Source organism: Nesoenas mayeri (assembly GCF_963082525.1).
Source record: "Nesoenas mayeri genome assembly, chromosome: 2".
Taxonomy (NCBI): Eukaryota; Metazoa; Chordata; class Aves; order Columbiformes; family Columbidae; genus Nesoenas; species Nesoenas mayeri.
The window spans coordinates 141,166,959-141,184,763 of NC_137543.1; the positions used below are offsets into that span (position 1 = coordinate 141,166,959).

The window sequence follows — 17,805 nt, forward strand, 5'->3', positions numbered from 1 at the left end:
CATGTCTTACGCACAGACACAATTTCAGAAACTGATACTTCTAAGCAGTCTATGAATGCAAGGCCTCCCATATCAGTGGTAGTGTCACAGACAGCACTGGAATTTGCATCACAGCGGTACACAGAGTCCCAGTCAGGGTACACAGCGTCCTCTTTGTCCTAGCCAATCCACAAACATTAAGAAGAACAAGACTTCCCTCAAAGACCTTATAATATCATCAAAGAAGATACATGAAGGATGTGAGAAAACCCAATTCCCGTTTTACAGATGAATAACTGAGACACAGAGAACCCAAAATCTGCAAGGACCACTTGCAGATCTTACTAGCTCTCTTCAAGGCAGAAATCAATGACAAGAATTAAGCATGTGCAAAAATTCTGAGGGCGGCTGTTGGTGTTGGGTATCCTGGCACCCTACCAAAATCATGTGAAAGTGAGGTGTTTAGGTTAGGTTTATTCATATAGGCTCCTACAACAGTTAGCAGAGAGGGATAAGGAGTCCAACAAAACAATTCATCTGGCCTGTGCCATATGGATCAAAAATCTCAGCCATTAATCTCTCCTCTATTTTTGTAGATATATTTTGTTATACTGATCTTATTTTCAAAACAATTAAGAGGTTTAGAGAAAATAACATTCCTCCTAGCACATACCTCTCTGGAGAACGAACTGTTTCAAGGAACTGAAACAGTCCAGTAACCCTGCAGCATGCAGGTCATGGAATGAAGTAAAGCAGGCCATAGTGCTTTTTAAGCAGGAAACTGCACTGGTTTCCAAACCAGTGTTCTGCTTTTAAATAATACAGCAGGGCTGTCCATGCTCTACTGCCGAAGAAGCCAACCTCTGAGGTGGAACCATGCATCACCTTCCAAGCAGCTGCGCTTGCAGAGTAGGTAATTGCATAGAATAATTAAGGATTACAACACATGCAGCTCAGGCTTAGTATGTTAAAACTGAGAGTCAAACCTCTAGTTGCACTGGCAGTCAGTTTGTGCATTAACTTTTTCCCACCTCCCCATCAGAAACATTATTTTCTGAATTATTGTGGATTACACACACAACAGAAAGGAGATGCATCAGCCACTTGTGATAAGCAACCCCCAAGGAAAGAAAAAACCCAGTAATAAAACATCACACGAGGTTACGTACGAAAAAAGGTGAACTGCGTCACTTTTCTCTCTGATAAAATCCCTCCTATATTTCATAAACTCACGTAGGGTCACCAAGGGGTTTTCAGATATGGTGAACTTGTTATCAGTAGCCCAGGTTTCCATGGCAACCAATACTATCCTGGTGTTAAGTTGTTCTTTATATATCTAGTACATTAACAGAATGAACAAATATATTATGTCAAATAGAATAAAGGTGAGCTAGCTTTACCCCTTTTTTGTAATAGTTTGCATTTTTACATAACTAAACAGCTTGTTGCAGCACACTTTAGGTTCTCCCAGGTGATTTTATCTCCCTTAAAACCAACAAACAAACATGAAACCAAGTAAATATTAGGCCTAATTCTTCAACTGGCACTCTGAGCCTGCAAAAAGATCCTTTGCGGGTCTTACACAGGCAGAGGTACATAGAAGGGAGATGGGATTTTTTAAAGGTTACTACAGAACTATTCCAAATAGTTCAAAGATTTGGAATTAATGGGTCTTTTATAAAGTCCAGCTCACCCCAGTGACATACGAGGGGTCTCTTACACCAAACAGTGATCTATAAAACCAGTTTTCACTATTATACACATCTACGGGAGTATTTAATCTTATGTTGGGTGAATTATGAAAACAGCTGGGGGTTAATACTCCACATCAAACACTTTCAAGAATGGGAATCACATTTTTCTTTTACTAGTAATACTCTTCTGAGGTCAGGTGCAAGAGTCAGCAGCTCATCTGATTTTAGCACCACAAATAAAATCCACATGATTCACCTATTCTAACTCATTTACTTAAATGCGCTTTTTCTAAAGTAATTTTAGTGCATTCTAATCTCATTTTGTCTTCTGTGTTTCAGGCTGTCAACACAGGGACTCTGTGTTAAAAATTGTCATATCTAAAACGCTCTTTAAAACTCAGGCTCAAGGGACGGATAAAGCAGGATACTTAAACGTCTGAAGCCACAAACGATCTCTAATGATTTATGTGAGACAAAGGTGGCTGACCGTGGTTCTAGCTGAAAATTTGTGATTTTCAGATATGTTATTATAAGGTATACCATGAACTGACAACTGCATCTCTCAGTAGGAGAATCATGTGACTCATCTCACACGCAAAAGAACATTTAGTTGAGTGATACTTACTAAATCTGCCATGTTCACAACGGATTTAGCATAGCTGTTTGTATGGCCGACGGACAAGCGGTGCTTTTTACACTGTGAAACAAACACAGATAAGTTACATAGACAGACTTCAGAAAAATAAGCTCTATTTCCAAAAATTATGAAGTAAAAAGTAATTACATCAACAGCAAAATCCCTGTGCAAGGTTTGGTCTCCTATTCTGAAATGTAATGCTAATAAGTGACAGTAGAAAATTTCTCAGAAAAGCACATCACTGATATACAACAGCTGTGGTGAGGATTTATTCATTTCTCTTTGCAAAGTACTTTAAGATCTTAACTGAAAAATGCTATAGGAATAGGGACGTGTTGTTACTCTCTTCATTATCTTTATTATTGGCAATTTTGAAGTTAATTCCAAATGCCAATATAGAAATTAACCACACAATTTCCGTAGTTGAGACTTTTTTAGGTGTGTTACCCCAAGAGTGCCTGCATTCATGTTTTTTAATCTATCAGACTTCATTTTTTATTTTATTTTTTCAGTTCTTTCTCTTAAGCTGTCTTCTGGATTTATTTCTTCATGTACATTTTCATACTCCATAATGGCACAGTAACTGGTTCAAATCACTTTAGCAATCAGACCGCAATGGCACCTTTACTGTAATCTGTAATACAGTGCTATGAAGATGATACTGAAGATAGCTACTCTAGGTACTCCTGTCTGGAGAAAAAACACATATAAATGAGCATCGTGGGTATGAAAGTCACAAGTATCTTAGGAGAACTTAAGACCAAAGGGACAAGATGTTCAGAAATGTTTATCCATCTTGTGCCCTATTATGCTTGATTTGGGAATGAAAGTTTTCATATTTTCTGGAAGTTAGGATGTTAGGATGGGCAAGAAGTGCCCAGCAGCTAGGAGGTAGGAAAGGCATGCTTTTAAACAGGAATGGAAGGAAAACCACCAAATTTGAGGAAGTTACACTTACAGAAAACAAAACAAAACAACACAAACACAGAAGGACAGGACTGTGAAGGTAAAAATGATAGAAAGAATAAATGAAAAAGCTACAAAAAAAGGGAAAATGAAGCACAGGAATTAAGGGAAATAAGTATACTACTCAAGTGTCTATTTGCAAAGAAAACCTCCAAATTTAGGCCTCCAGCTTCTCTAAGCATCATACAGAAATGGTCTCAGTACAGTAATTTATAAGCCTATTTCCACATTCGAGTTTTAAAAGCTTTATTCCATGAATGGAAGCAATGGTTGGATGACAAGTCAAAGGAGAGACAGGAGGGCAGTGGCGAGCGGCCCAGGGGCTGGCAGGATGTGGCTCCGTGGACCAGAGGAAGAAGCGGGAGGTTCATCACTCCCTGGGGGAGTGCCTGTGGAGGGCAAACGGTGAAAACAGCTCTGACTCTGCGGGGTGTCACCCCACGCTGAGTGTACCTAGAGTGTCGAATCTACTGTGCCCATCCAGAGTAATCCAAATACAGAGGCGAGCTAGCCCAGGGCAAGGGGAAAGGGAGGACCCCAGAGCACACAACACTTCCTTCTCCTGAGAGGAAATTATTGGGCTTCTTCGATCACGGATGTTCACTGGCATTTGCTTCTGAGAATAAACTCTGAAATGGACTGACTCTCACAGTAGCTGTAATTAAAGTTAGGAAACATTGTCCCTGGGGGAAATCAGCCCAGACAGATAAGGTCTCAAAGGGAAATTGTGGCTTCAGGTCTTCAGGATCAAACACAATGACACCAGTGTAGGGAATTCTGCATGCAGCATTGGCCATTTTAATCCAATAACTTATTGCTGTGCTCACCAAACTGAGCTGATGGAGAAGTGTACAAAGACAGTGGAACATTCCTTCTACACTCTGATGTGTATGTTTGCCAGTTTGCATAATGCTTGAGAGAAGCTGTACATTACAAAAAGGGTACATAAAATGCATAGATACATTTTGATTTTAAAGCCATAAAGGACCATAAAATCAACTAATGTCACCAATCAGAGGGGCACCACCAGTCTCTGAACTTTATGCAGTTACTTCAAGACCAAATTTTATTGTCTGCGCTTAACACCACCGCACCTTCCAGAAATACACTGTCTGGATTTGAAGACAGCAAGTGGTGAAGAATTCACCATTTCCTTTTATATTCTTTTCATTAATTATTAATAATCTTCATTGACATAAATCTGTGCCTTTTCCCACTTGAAGGAGCCTGTTTTTTCTTTAATACACTAACCTTTATTGTGTCTCTTTCCACTACATTAAAAAGCTTATTTATGTTCTCCAAGAGAAAGTATACAAGATTAACAAAATAATTTTATCTCTATTGATTTTGACATATCAAAAAAAACCAGATACTATTAACATCCTCATTGTCAACAGCTGCTGCACAATTGCAATAATTACATTATTGATTGCTGAGTGGCTATAACTAAGATAAGTGCTCAAGAAAGCAGAAAGAAAATCATCAGCTCGAGTCACACTGACATTAGTTACTATATGACATAAGGCTTGGACTTATGACCCTTCTTTCTGATACTTAGGCCTGGTTCCATTCTTGGTGAAATTACCTTGCCATAATTCAGAGCAACTTCATCAATGGTTAATGAGACCATCACCTCTTCTCTTCAGGGCATACTGAATTTATTCTGGCTATATATTGTACTTTATTGTTATCCGTTATGGATCAATTAAGACAATTTGATGTCAATAACTGTAAGATGTTGAAATGTGTCAGTCTTACCATTAGATGATCATTTACAATCATTAACTCAATGTATTTTGTTTCCTCTTCAACTTTACGTGGAATCTGACGAACCTACGGAGAGAGTAGAACTGTAAGAGATCTAACAGGGTACAGAGAAGGTAGCTGGTAACTAGAAATGGCTTCAGAAACAAAACTTCTTACACATACGTTTTTTCTATTGTCTTAATTCTGCCCTTAGATATCAATGAAACTTCTGGTGCCTAGTTGCATCATTTTAAAAAATTCATCTCTGCCAGGACATTTATATGACCTTAAACAATGAAATCAAGCCTTTTAACCTAATTCAAAGTTTACGTTTCTTTAAAGAAAGAGAATCCTCAGTGGGGCCTGTATCTCTAAAAATGGTGTGCATCAGCTATAAATGTTTGGTTTTTTCTTCTTCCACAGAGATAGGGATCCATCCTACATTCTTCATGGAAAATCTCTAACAATTCTACTATTTATTTGCACACTGGTCAATTCACATAGTGAGTGCAGTACTCACCTCTGTGTTATGCTTACTTTGCATTTAGAAACATTAATGACTGTGCTTCTTCATGCTGTCCTTGTTTCCTGGGTTCTCCAGCTGAGTTATTTCATCATTATGATTTAAAAACATAGAATAATAGCTAGTTTATAGAAAGGTAGTAAACCAGCTGACATAAAGTAAGATCCTCAAAAAGGTCTTCTGGAATTTCTCCAATATATTTCTCACTTTTCTTTCACCTCTGAGAGGCTTCCATTAGTTAGAAATGTTAAAGTCATCTTCCTCTCCCACTGCTCTCGGTGTCTTGTTTTTGCCTGCACTGTTCGGCTCCCCTGACTCACCTCTGTTTTGACCTGTACCATTACTTGAGCTCCATTCCTAAAATGCAAAGAATTGCTGCTATCTTTCCAGGGTACAGACAAACACCTGCACTTATCAGCTCCCCCACTTTAATAAACAGGTAATGAACCTCAGTTTAAACTATTAAATCTAGGTCAAATGAGATAAAGTAGCTACTTGTCACCATTGCAACATAAAAAATACTTGTAAATGTTTCATTAATTGGGAGTTTCTGATAAAACTCTATAATCAAAATGACAGAAAATATTTTGGCTACTTTTTAATTTGTAATTCAGCAGTGTTTAACAATTTTTCTAACTCTACAGGTAGGCAATGTCCAAGAGAACCAAACAACCTTTTGTCAATGTTTTTCTAATAGCTGTATTGATACGACGACATCATCCCAAACCAGCAGCAGCAGCAGGAACCCATCTGGACAAATTAATTCAGCAGACACAAAACAAACTTGATGGCGTATTACTTATAGACAAGCACACTGGCACATACCTGCCTTTCACTTCTTTTGTGTCTTGGCCTTACAACAAACTTCTGTGATGTAGTGTTCATTTGCCATAACTCTAAGCAGAAAACACAAGCAAATACATTGAATGTTTACAAGAATATATCACAACAATTAGCAACCCTGATGCTACATGACAGTAGTATGGTATTCTTCCACACGTCAGAGGCAGTAACAACTTCTTTTTTTTCAATTTCCAGCTAGAAAGGAGGCAATGTGAGATGCTTCTCAGTAATAGGGCTCTTATTAAAAATTCTACTAGTGATAATCTGGGTCTGCTGAAACAGATGATCTGTGGGTGTCAAGCTTCAGAAAGCACAGCAGATGTTCTATGCCAAAACTTCACCAACACTGGGCATGTAACATTATTAGCACAGTGCTTCCATGGAGTGAATTGCATTTTTGGGAATTCAGCAAACATTCATAGAGCCCTCGCAATAGCTACCTAAATTAATAAGAAGAGCATGGAAGGCAGAATTAATGCTTTAAGAAGATTATATTCACAAAGTAAAATATGTTAGAGTTGGTAGAAACCTTATGAGATTTTGGCAATGCTCACTATCAATACAATATTCCTGCCTGCTAATCCCGCTGTGTCTTTAATTTCTTAAACCTCTAATCATAAGCACCAAGTAGTTTATTCTTTTGCCAAATCCCTTTCACCAAATCTATTACTAGCTGCTCATGGAAAGGAATGCATTATATACTAAGCAGAAGAAAATATTTGCTCTCACCCTTTTCAATGTCCAAGAAGTATTTTTCCATCTTTAGGATTCATAGCCCTTGCCTCACTTTTCTCTATACAATAGAAATTCCTTTCCTTATCTTGTTTCCTCTTCACATAACCCCAAGAAGACCTTAATTTGAGACATGTAAATTAAATGTTTGCAGTTGCTTATTTTGCAATATATCTTTTTCCTTTATCCCCTTGTTCGTACTTTCTCCAGCTTTGGACATTCTTCCAGTCTCCAGGGACTGAAAACTGCTTTCAGTATTCCACAGTGATTTTACCAATCCTGCAGAGAAGCAGACAGTACTATAGGAGCTGTGTAAATTAAGGGACTTCCACTTCGCATAGCCTTGCACACAACTTTTGGTGGTGTTACAAAATCCCAAACAGTTCCGTTTCGCTGGTGACACAGGAAAGCTCCTCACAGTTCCACCTACCCCATTAACTGCACATTAACTGTGCAGTTTCTGCATGAGGTTCAAATAACAGGATTAAAACTGACGCTGACCGGAATTTGACAGGGCTGCCGTATCAACAAAACCTTAAGCCATGAGGTTGAATTGTCCATCTGACAAAACATTACCAGGCTAAGTGCTGATCTTAACCAGGAGTGGCTAGTTACTGATAAAACAAACCAGGAAAGCAAAGCATGACTAACTGGTATTGTCTTGACTAAATCTTGGAGATTATACTGTCATTTTGGTGCGTTTGCAGACATCTTTCTATGGAGGGGCCTTGACAATCATAGGCACTTTGCCTAAAAATGTTTACATGGTTACACCACTTGAGGATTTTCTTTACAAAAAGTCCTCAGAAATCACATGGATGAGTAACTTACTCTTGAAATTTTTTTCACAAATTTGTTCACTATGCTTTATATATGTTGATTAATTTAGTCTATGTTCTAGCGCCACACAATTGGCTCCCAACCTGTCATTTTAGGTTTTATATAATGATTAATGAAACTGGTAAAAATACAACTTTTCAATCAATAAAATAATAATTTACAATACATATATAGGGTCTCAGATAACTTTATCAGCAAATGCGATCGTCTTACCCACTGTCGGAAGTCAGTCATCTCTAGAGGGGAATGATGTAGCCATTAACGTTAACACATTAACACACATTAACACAGCGCTATAACTCACAAGCCAGAGGAATTCACGCAGGGTGCATTTCCAGCTAGGGACCCTCAGGCAAAAGCACATAAGCAGCAAAATCACAGGAAATGCAGACTGCTGAGAAAGCCCAGCAGAAATTTTGATGGGAACATATTACGTTGAAAAAGTGTCATGAGGATTCATAGAAGCATAGAATCAGAGAATCATTTAGGTTGGAAAAGACCTTTAAGATCATCAGTCCAACCAAAACCTAACACTGCCAGGTCCCACTAAACCATGTCCCTAAGTGCTACATCTACCTGTCTTTCAAGTGACCTCCAAAGAAAAGAAAAACTGTCATGCATTATTGAAAAACAACAGCTTCAATAACAGTGTTGTGTAAAACCACGCCAGGGTACTATATGTCTTAATATAGACTGTGAGAAAAAAATATAGTGTACCAAATTACGAAGTCAAATGCTCTGAGTATGCCCAAGCTTTCCTTATTTGAAGACCTCATTACCTCCTCAGACCACTGAAAAGTACAGTACAATAGATTCTTTTATGCAGTAAGTGTTTTGTTTTGGTTTTTGTTCCCCCCCACCCCCCACCAGGAGAAAAAGAAAGTCAGAATTTGTTTCTACTTTACTGTGGTATTGTAGTGTGTGTTTTTACTACCACTGATATTTAGTAATACCTATTACTTGATTTTTTTTTTCCCTTCCAACATCAATATATAAGCTGATGATACATCTAATCCATTCCCAATGCAACTCTGAGTGGAAATCTTAGCTTACACAAAGACCCTTTTAAAGATAAGAAGAAAATCTTGACACCACGGAGGATCTCCTTAGGCTGGGTGAATGAATAAATTACAAGAGTAATAAAGAATATAAGAAATACTCATGACATAACCTAGCATAGGGCTTGCTACTAATGATAATGATTCTGCTGTAGCAGTTAAAAAAAAATAAATCACAACAATAATATTAGCAATTAATTGCAAATACAGTTTAGAGAAAACAGAATAAATACAAGTCAAGCAAACAGTGAGCCCTCTCCAGGCTGGCAGGGAACAGTCAGTGCCAAGCAGAGACACTGGTGGGGCAGCAGGTGGAAGGAGGGCAGGAGAAGATGGGGCAGGTGTACAGCAGGGGGGATGAACGATAGAGCTCCCATGGGCACTGGGAAAAGTGGGGGGAAGCAGAAGGTGATGCGGCTGTTCTCATCCCCTGGAGCTGTGGCTGTGCATGGAGCATGACTGAAAGACACAGATACATCGAATAATCACAGACAAAAGATAAATGGTGGGATTCCTAATGAGGACACCTGCTGAAACTTTCACTTCAAACCTCAGAAACATCTTTCCAAACAGTGTTACAAAAACTATGACAGGCATGTAAGAGAGCAGACTCTGAGTTTATTTCTCCATATATGCAATCCTAAACATACAGCGATAGAAGATCAGCACCTTATACCTCTTACCCACATTACAAATATTTGTATAATTAAGACCACTAGCACTCCACAGTTGAATCTTCTTTTAAACCTTTTCTACAGTCTTGTGATTCTAATTCAATCTAATGGCAACACCTTCCATTATGTCACATGCCGGGGCTTTGTACAGCAAAGCCAGCAACTGTTTAATTGTTACCTTCAGTAAAATCAAAACTGTACAAGCATATCTGAATTAGTCTAGAAGTCGTTTCTACCTAAATGACAGTGTCTATGAAGGGAAATTTTATTTATCTGGGATATATTTTGTAGAATAGGAAAATGCATATGTAAAACTGGCAAAATCTTGATGGAATGAAGATATGCCATAAATACTGTAATTTTTACTTCAATCAACAAGCCAACTTCTCAGATGAAAACTCATTTTTTTAAAAAACTTCTTCTCCCTCCACACAATATAAACTGTGGGGATTCATCATTACAAGCACTTGAAACCTTTTCTGTTTCCAAATTTATTTGTACTCAAATACACAATTCACACTACAGCCAGTACTGTGAAACATGTAGAATGGACGAAGATGAAGAGTCCTGAACAACAACAGTATTTGGCAAGTTCTTGTCTCCCAGGCTCACACCATGGTACTCACTCTTTATCTCAGAGCAGGAAAAATCCATGAAGCACTGGCAATTTGGAGTTTATTTTCATAATCTTAGTTCTTTCCTTTCTACAACTCCTAGCATACAATGCAGTCCATAGACTGCATGACTTGTTAAAAGAAACATACATCACAACATTAAGGTCTAGGAGAGGTCTGATTCATTGGATTCAGGGTTTTTTCAGTGCTTCAGGTTCTTTTCCAGTGCTTTCAATGTTTCAGACTCTTTTTTTCAGTGTTTTTTTTATTTAATCAGGAAAAATAAGAGATATGCAAATAAGCAATATACTAACAGAAGATTATCTGCCAAATATGATTAACAAATTTGGCCTTAGACTAAAACAAGTCAATAAGTCATGAATATTAAAAAAATCATACCAGATGGCAGGTCATCCGAAGGGAACTCAAACAACTTGGACTTGTAAACAGAGTGGAAATGGAAGTCATCCTGAAACAGTAAATAATTGCATGTATTAAACCTGGATAAACTAATCAGTCTCATGAGCATTAAATGCACAGTTCCAAAGGTCCTTGTTACGCAACACCTACACTGGTGAACATGCAAGTTGCAAGGCACCATTACTCTATACTCTTCTCCTTTTCCAAACTGTGATGTGATGCTAATGCCACAGTTAATCATCTTTTATTTGAAACATCTGAGTACATAAAATGGAGTGGCTGAGCATGGTTAGAGCTCATCTTAGAAGAGAGGCCCGGGGAACATCAAGCAGAGTCACAGGAGCTGCTGAACCGGAGTCAAGGCTGAACCAGGGAGGTAACAAATCCAGAGCAGGAGGTGCCAGAGAATGGGACAGGGCACTCACAGGCTTCTCCTGCTGCTTCCAAGGGACTCTCCTCACCCACTGGTGCTGCATTGCTCTACATCCAAGTGACAGAGAGTAGACAGATACACGCATAACACCACCTCATTTTTGGAGGTCTACTTTTGTCTGTGAATATGGCGACTCACATACAAGGTAAATCAGTTGGGAATGAGGGGATGACCCTTCAGTCCCAGGGCCTTATGCCTACCCTGTACAAATGTATGTCTGTATTCAAAAAACAATACAGCAGGACTACTTTAAGTTCTACTTACATCTGAAGTGTAGTTTTCATCTGGTTCAATAAGGTAAGTATGATTTCCATCATAGAACATCCCACTATCAAGAGCAAGAAATGTAAATACTGATTTAATAAACAAATAATGCAACATAGAAGTAACTTTAAGAAGTTCATATATTTTTAAAACTTAAATATTTAGATAAGGAAGTAGTTTAAAATGGTTTCAGAAACTGAACATAATTCTGAGTCCACCTTTTGGTTTTTTTGTTTCAGAAAGAAAGACATTCTCTCCCTGGTGACATAGGCTCTTTTTTCTTCCCCAAAACTTCTCTACAACACATATTAATATAAACACCATAAAAATGGGCTCATTTAGCCAACTGAATATCCAGCTTACTGCCATGCAACAGAGATCTACCTGCAATAGATAAACTGAATTGATCTTTAGGTTTTAATGGTTTTTATTAACTTTTTCCTCAGTAATTTCATACAATACCAAGTACAAAGGGCATAATGGGTTATTCTAGAGAGCTCTTTTGGACATTTCAGCAATAATAATTATAACAAACTTTTTTCCTTTTTAAATTGAGTTAAAGTTTATATTTCTAGGAAACATTAATGACTATATGGATTATCATATCGCTATGGACATCATATGATTTACATGATCAGGAGATAGGAAACACCATCAGAGAGGCTTTCAATGGGTATTGGTGAAAACAGATAAAGGACCAAGCCTTCTGCCATACCCATGGTTCTGGCAAAGTAGTCATGGTTTCTTTCTTAACGGCATAAAATCTTCCAGCCACAGAAATCTGATGGTCATTCATGACAAGCACACTGCTGTGTATCTCAGACAACCCGTCACTTTGCTTCCCCACACATATTCACCAATTTTCCATATTAAATTCCAACACACAGTTCCATTCTAAACAAAAAACAAACGGATGTGTTAAGGCTCTCTAAATGGGTAAAGATAATTGGTGGCAGGAACACCAGATGCTTTTGCATTACCACTCAAATGTACAGTAAAGGTAAGTTCCATTCCTGCAAGGATATTTTCTATTAAGAGATATTTACTTAGGTAAAGAGTGTACTAAGTTTTAGTATTTAACGTAATGCAGGATGCATAAGTGTAGTTGAATTGCACCTTAAAAGAAAGTGTTGATACAAACATTACTCTGTAAGAGCACAAAACCAAAGGGAATTTCTTATATTGCTACCATTCAGATCTTCAACCAAATCAGCATTTTTTAAAATAATTTTGCCTTTACTGCAGTGCCATACACGCATGGTTGGGATTAGGCTGTATCAGCATGTCCCTTTCAAAGTGCCACTGCTAAAGGCTTTAAGCTTGGCCATAAATATGAGTTGTAAGTTCAAGCTTGGCACACAGTATACAACAGCAGCATGAAAGCAAGATTATTTATTTATTTAGATTGCTCTTTAGTGGAAGTTTAGGCATCAAAAAACCCCACCAGAATTATAAGCAACAAACCCAGATACTTTTCTTTTTTCTTATGCTGCTTTGTTTCTTTAATTAGCAAAACTGATTTTGGTTCTGCACAGGACCAGATGCAGTCAGGAAAATACTGTCATCCTCCTGACTATTAAGAAATATAAACTTATGTTAATCTTGTAAACCATTACAGCTATTGATGAACATGCTTCTGTTAATATCACTCATGATGTTAACATGTAACATTCATAGAAGTAGCTGGATTGTACAACATATATCAAGTGTGATCATGAGTATATCTACAATTTAAAGCTGTTTCACCTTTCAAAATACCTATGCCTATTTTTTAGAAATAAATACTCTCTACACCACTTAAGATAAATATCCTAGCACCTGCTGAAGCTTCTTTGCCTGGGAGTAAGATGAGATCTGGGAATATGCTGAAGCTTTGAATCAGGAAAACCTTCTTTCCCTTTAATTGCAATTTTACTTAAGCACAGTCTACAAGATGAAGCGCTATCAGGAAACAGCTTCTCATGCAAATGTTGCACCCAGCAGCACTGACCTCGGATGAAGTGACTCAACAGTGACAACAATAACAGTCACAGCTGAGCCACAGATCTGACTTGCCCACCCAAAGTGTTCAGGGCTCTTTTCCAACTGACTTCAATAGCCCAGCACCATATGAACACGCCCACGGGTGTGTTAGAGAGAAAGCAATAGCAAAACACAGACCATTTCAAAAACCTGGATTTTGATTAGGTATATTTTTCAAACAAATAAATTCGTAGCCATGGAAGTCTAATTGGCAGTAATAACAGCAGATTTTATATCCACCACCAGTGGGCAGCAAAATCATAGACCAACCTGGTGTCTGTGCAACCTGACTTCAAACACAGGACTGCAAGCCATGCCTGACTATCGCTTATTTATATCCCAGCAACCAGCGTATTTTGCATTCAGAGTTGTTTGTGTTAACTCATAGGAAACTGTGGTTACTGCATACTCCACAGAAAACAAATAAAAAATCCAAACAAAATGGCTTGCTCGGAGTTTAAGTTGAACAGATATAATTCACCAGCAAAGTCATTAAGAAGATAAGAAATAAATATTTTTAACCATTCTGCAGCTAGTCATCTGATTAATTTAACTAATAAAAGGAAGACTACAATATAAACACTCATAATTTATTATTAAAAAAACATTTTCTCACATGTACGAAAAATTATGCTGTTATAGGCCAAGATCTTGGGGTACTAATTGCTGAGAGAGGAGGTTACCATGAATTTTGGGAATATGAAGCTTGTTATCCTATCAAAGGCACCTGTTCTGTCTTATGGACTTCCTAAACTTCATGAAAGCAAAGCTCCTGTCCTACAGACCTTATTAGAAGAGAACTCTCCCCAGCTTCACTTATTTCAGTGAAATGCTTCAAACTGTGGCTGGAGCTTAGGAGTTCTGATTGCTCGTGTGAGTTTCTAGTAATTATTTAGCATTTCAAATTGACTGTGGAGGAGCTAGTTGTAATGATGGAAATGCAGCGTCAGAAAATATTAGTTTAATATAGCTCAGGAAAACATTACTTTCTCATACTAGATGCCGGAATTACCAGCCTGCTGTAAGAAGCTTCATATTGCATCTCGTGTGACGGATAACTCTATTGAAACTTCATTGTATCAGAAAAAGGAGAAATAAGAAAAAAAAATACAACAACAACAACAACAAACCTCTCAAGAGAGAACTGAATTATACAGGGGAAAAATGCATCTTTCATTATGGAACAGTATTAGAAGGAACCAGTTTTGAATATCAGGCAATTTAATAACACAGAGTAGGAGGAGGGTCAGTCTTAAGAACTAACCCACAAAAGGAGGGCAGGAAAGGACATTTGCAGACTCTCCTTCCTTTCTGCTTTTTATCCTAGGAGTTAGCAGGGGCCAAGACCTAATGGATCGCTGCTAATGGAAGCCATGCAGTGGCTCAGGATGCATTAGGATGCTACTATTTTTAGGTTCACTGCCCCTATTGAAACTGGGCTCAGGTTTCCTGAGCTGCTCAACCTTGATCATAAAAGAGAGAAACACAGCTGTAAATCAGACAAGTGCAAGGATGATAAGCCTTCTGAATGCATTCTCCCCCGTCCTAACAAGGAATATACAAATATGAAAGACACTACTTAAATATGTGCACTTATATGGCTGAAATTAAAACTATAGAATAGTTGGAGATAGAAAATAAGCTGAAGATTTCCATCAGCTAAGGCCTGAGTCCTCAGAAAAAGGCAAAGCTCAGGTAATCTCCACACAGGCTGACTTGCTGCCATGACTTTTCAAGCTAACTCAGTATCAGAAGTGCTGAGATCCTGTAACTCCCATATTCAACAGACGCTGAAGTTACTTGGTTGCTCTGAAAACCCGACTGGGATCTTTCAATAGTGACAAAAGCAGACAGGTCCAAACTTTACAATCCACATGCAGCTCCATGTAACCTTTAGATGACAGACACTTTAATTATATTATCACTAAAATGATGTAATTTAATAAAAAATATTATTGCACGATTTTATATCCTTTCTTCCAGATTTTCCAAGATTTTACTATATCAGAGGTATCATCCCATACACACAGCTTAAGGCTAGCAACTCTGTGAAGAAAACTGATAGAAAAAAAGAAACTCTAAGCTAACACTTTCCTTTGTAAAGAGAGTAGAAGATTAAATACATCATTGTAGCAACGAGAAAAGAACACAATTTCCAAATTGTTCACGTCAGCACTGGCAGTGTTTTTTATTCTTGTAGAATAGGATGTTTTCAGCTACTTTTACTCTTCTATTTCTATAATCAATTCTCTTAAAAAAATACCTGGCCACCGTCACACACCTTCAGTTTTAAAAAAAAAAAAAAAGGAACTTGCATGCTTTGTCAGTGATTTTTTTTAATTAAACCTATTTTGTCTAAAGACTGTCGAGTACTTAATATTAGTGACAAACTAGTAGAAAAATAAGTAGCACTTATTTTACTATAAACAGCTTTGTTTTGCTTAAAAGACTAATAAGCAAGGCCAGTAAAAACAGAACAGCAGACTTACTGTAATCCATGGCATGTTGACAAGGCAACAAATGATACAGGATTTCCTCGAATTTCTCCTTGATAATAGCAATGTTCTCCTCCCTGAAATTGGAAATTGAGACCGTAAATCGACAGAATGTCACACAGTATCACACTTCATCCTGTCAAACACTGCTTTTTCACAAGCACGTTGCCAACCCATTGACATGGTACCAAGAATTGACTGTCACTCACAAGGATGTTCATCTCATTTCCTTTTAGCCACGGTTTGGTATGTAGACAAACATAATCATTTTGAAACTCTACACCAAATGGAGATATTTTCAGTGTGAAATCCCTCACATCCCAAGACATTCCAGAGACAAATGACTCCAAAAGTGCCCATCTTTCTTCACTGACTACAAAAAGAGTTGGAGATAGAGGGCTTAGACTCAACACCTGGTCTGCACATGGCTGCATGGGACAAGATGAACTCCGCTCTGAGGGAAAGACAATTTTCTACTTCTGAGAAGAAAGGTATGCTTATAAAATAATAATACTTAACCAAAAAAAGAGAACAAATAAAAAGTGCTCAATAGTGCTTCAGAAATAATCGAAATTTTAAGTATAACCAAGCAGTAAAGGAATACAAGGGAAATAAGTATTTGCCTCTTCTGCAAATAAAATAGACACCTTTCAAATCAAATCCAGCAAATATTACTCAAAAAAATCACACTCTTAGTATCACAGAAGTCACACTGATAGAGAAGTAAGTCGTACTGCATATGCACCAAATGTATTCAGCATTGCACAACATCAATATTTGTAAGCAAAATTAGAAAAACAATTCAAATGCCCCTTAAATTCTCACCGCCACTCTACCCTGCAGTGGAACTTACCTATTAGTGCCTTGCCAAATTCATCCACATCATATTACTGCACTACTGTTGGTTAGCGGACTATGAAGAAGATTTTCATGTTGTGTTTTGGTTGGCTGGTTGTTTTTCAATAGCAACACTTTACTATTTCTATTGCATACCAGAAAATGTATGAATAATCTACCGAGCCTAATGTACCCAGCCATGTGAATATTTACATCTAATTACTGCAGGGAGGGAAAGGTATTACAATGACTGCTTTTTCAGAAGCCAGCAGTCTCTTGCATGATGTATAGCACAGTGATTTTAGACATCTGACATTAAATGCTCTTGGATTTTATTTTTCAAATATGAAAAAAAATCACAATCAGGCAAAAGGCAAGAAAACACATACAATAGATAGGTGAGTTTGTGTTTTGATCAGGAAATTATGTTCTGTTTTCTACAAGGCATGAAAACTATTTTTGAAAGCAACTACAAAGTAAGGGTACCTTTCGTTTGAGGTGCTCTCCTTAAAAGAGTGTAAGAGCCATTTTGTCAGAGCATGACTGCTTGCAGGGAAAGAGACCTGATCTCAACCCGGTCACTGGAAATCATTAGTTGGTCCTCAAAATCTTCTCTGGAGCATCCATGCACCCTGTGCTGCTGTGTGACCCCAAAGCACTCAGCGCAGGACACCTTGGGCAGCTCACAGTTGCCATCACCAGCAAGAACAGCGGTACAGAGAATGCAACACCTGATCCTACAGTCTATGAGTCTAACACTATTTGGCAGGCTTGTTGCTTCACTCAGCGAGGAGAATCCCTGTGGCATATCTTCTGTTAACTGTGCTACGCCTTTTTTTTTTTTTTTCTTTTTTCCCCCAATTTCTTTCAGTCTCATTATTTCCTCTCTTCTACATACCACTTCTTCCTTCCACTTGCTGCAGTGACAGCAGCCATCTCCACTGCCTATCCACCTCCGCATATTCTTCTCTGCATATCTGGTACAGATACAGAACACCTTCACCAAACTGACCTGCAGAGTCACCACC

General features: G+C 38.0%; 1 protein-coding gene across 1 annotated transcript in view; it reads right to left on the minus strand.

Moving 5' to 3' along the window:
• The window catches only part of ADAM22 (ADAM metallopeptidase domain 22), a gene marked incomplete at both ends in the record, with an annotated part of 128,497 nt that overhangs the window by 39,895 nt on the left and 70,797 nt on the right, over positions 1-17,805 (minus strand). Inside the window, 7 exons of the mRNA XM_080338491.1 lie at positions 1,149-1,315; positions 2,299-2,370; positions 5,035-5,109; positions 6,371-6,441; positions 10,706-10,775; positions 11,424-11,487; positions 15,935-16,017. Coding sequence (XP_080194617.1) covers positions 1,149-1,315; positions 2,299-2,370; positions 5,035-5,109; positions 6,371-6,441; positions 10,706-10,775; positions 11,424-11,487; positions 15,935-16,017 — 602 coding nt within the window. The remainder of the gene's footprint in view (positions 1-1,148; positions 1,316-2,298; positions 2,371-5,034; positions 5,110-6,370; positions 6,442-10,705; positions 10,776-11,423; positions 11,488-15,934; positions 16,018-17,805) is intronic.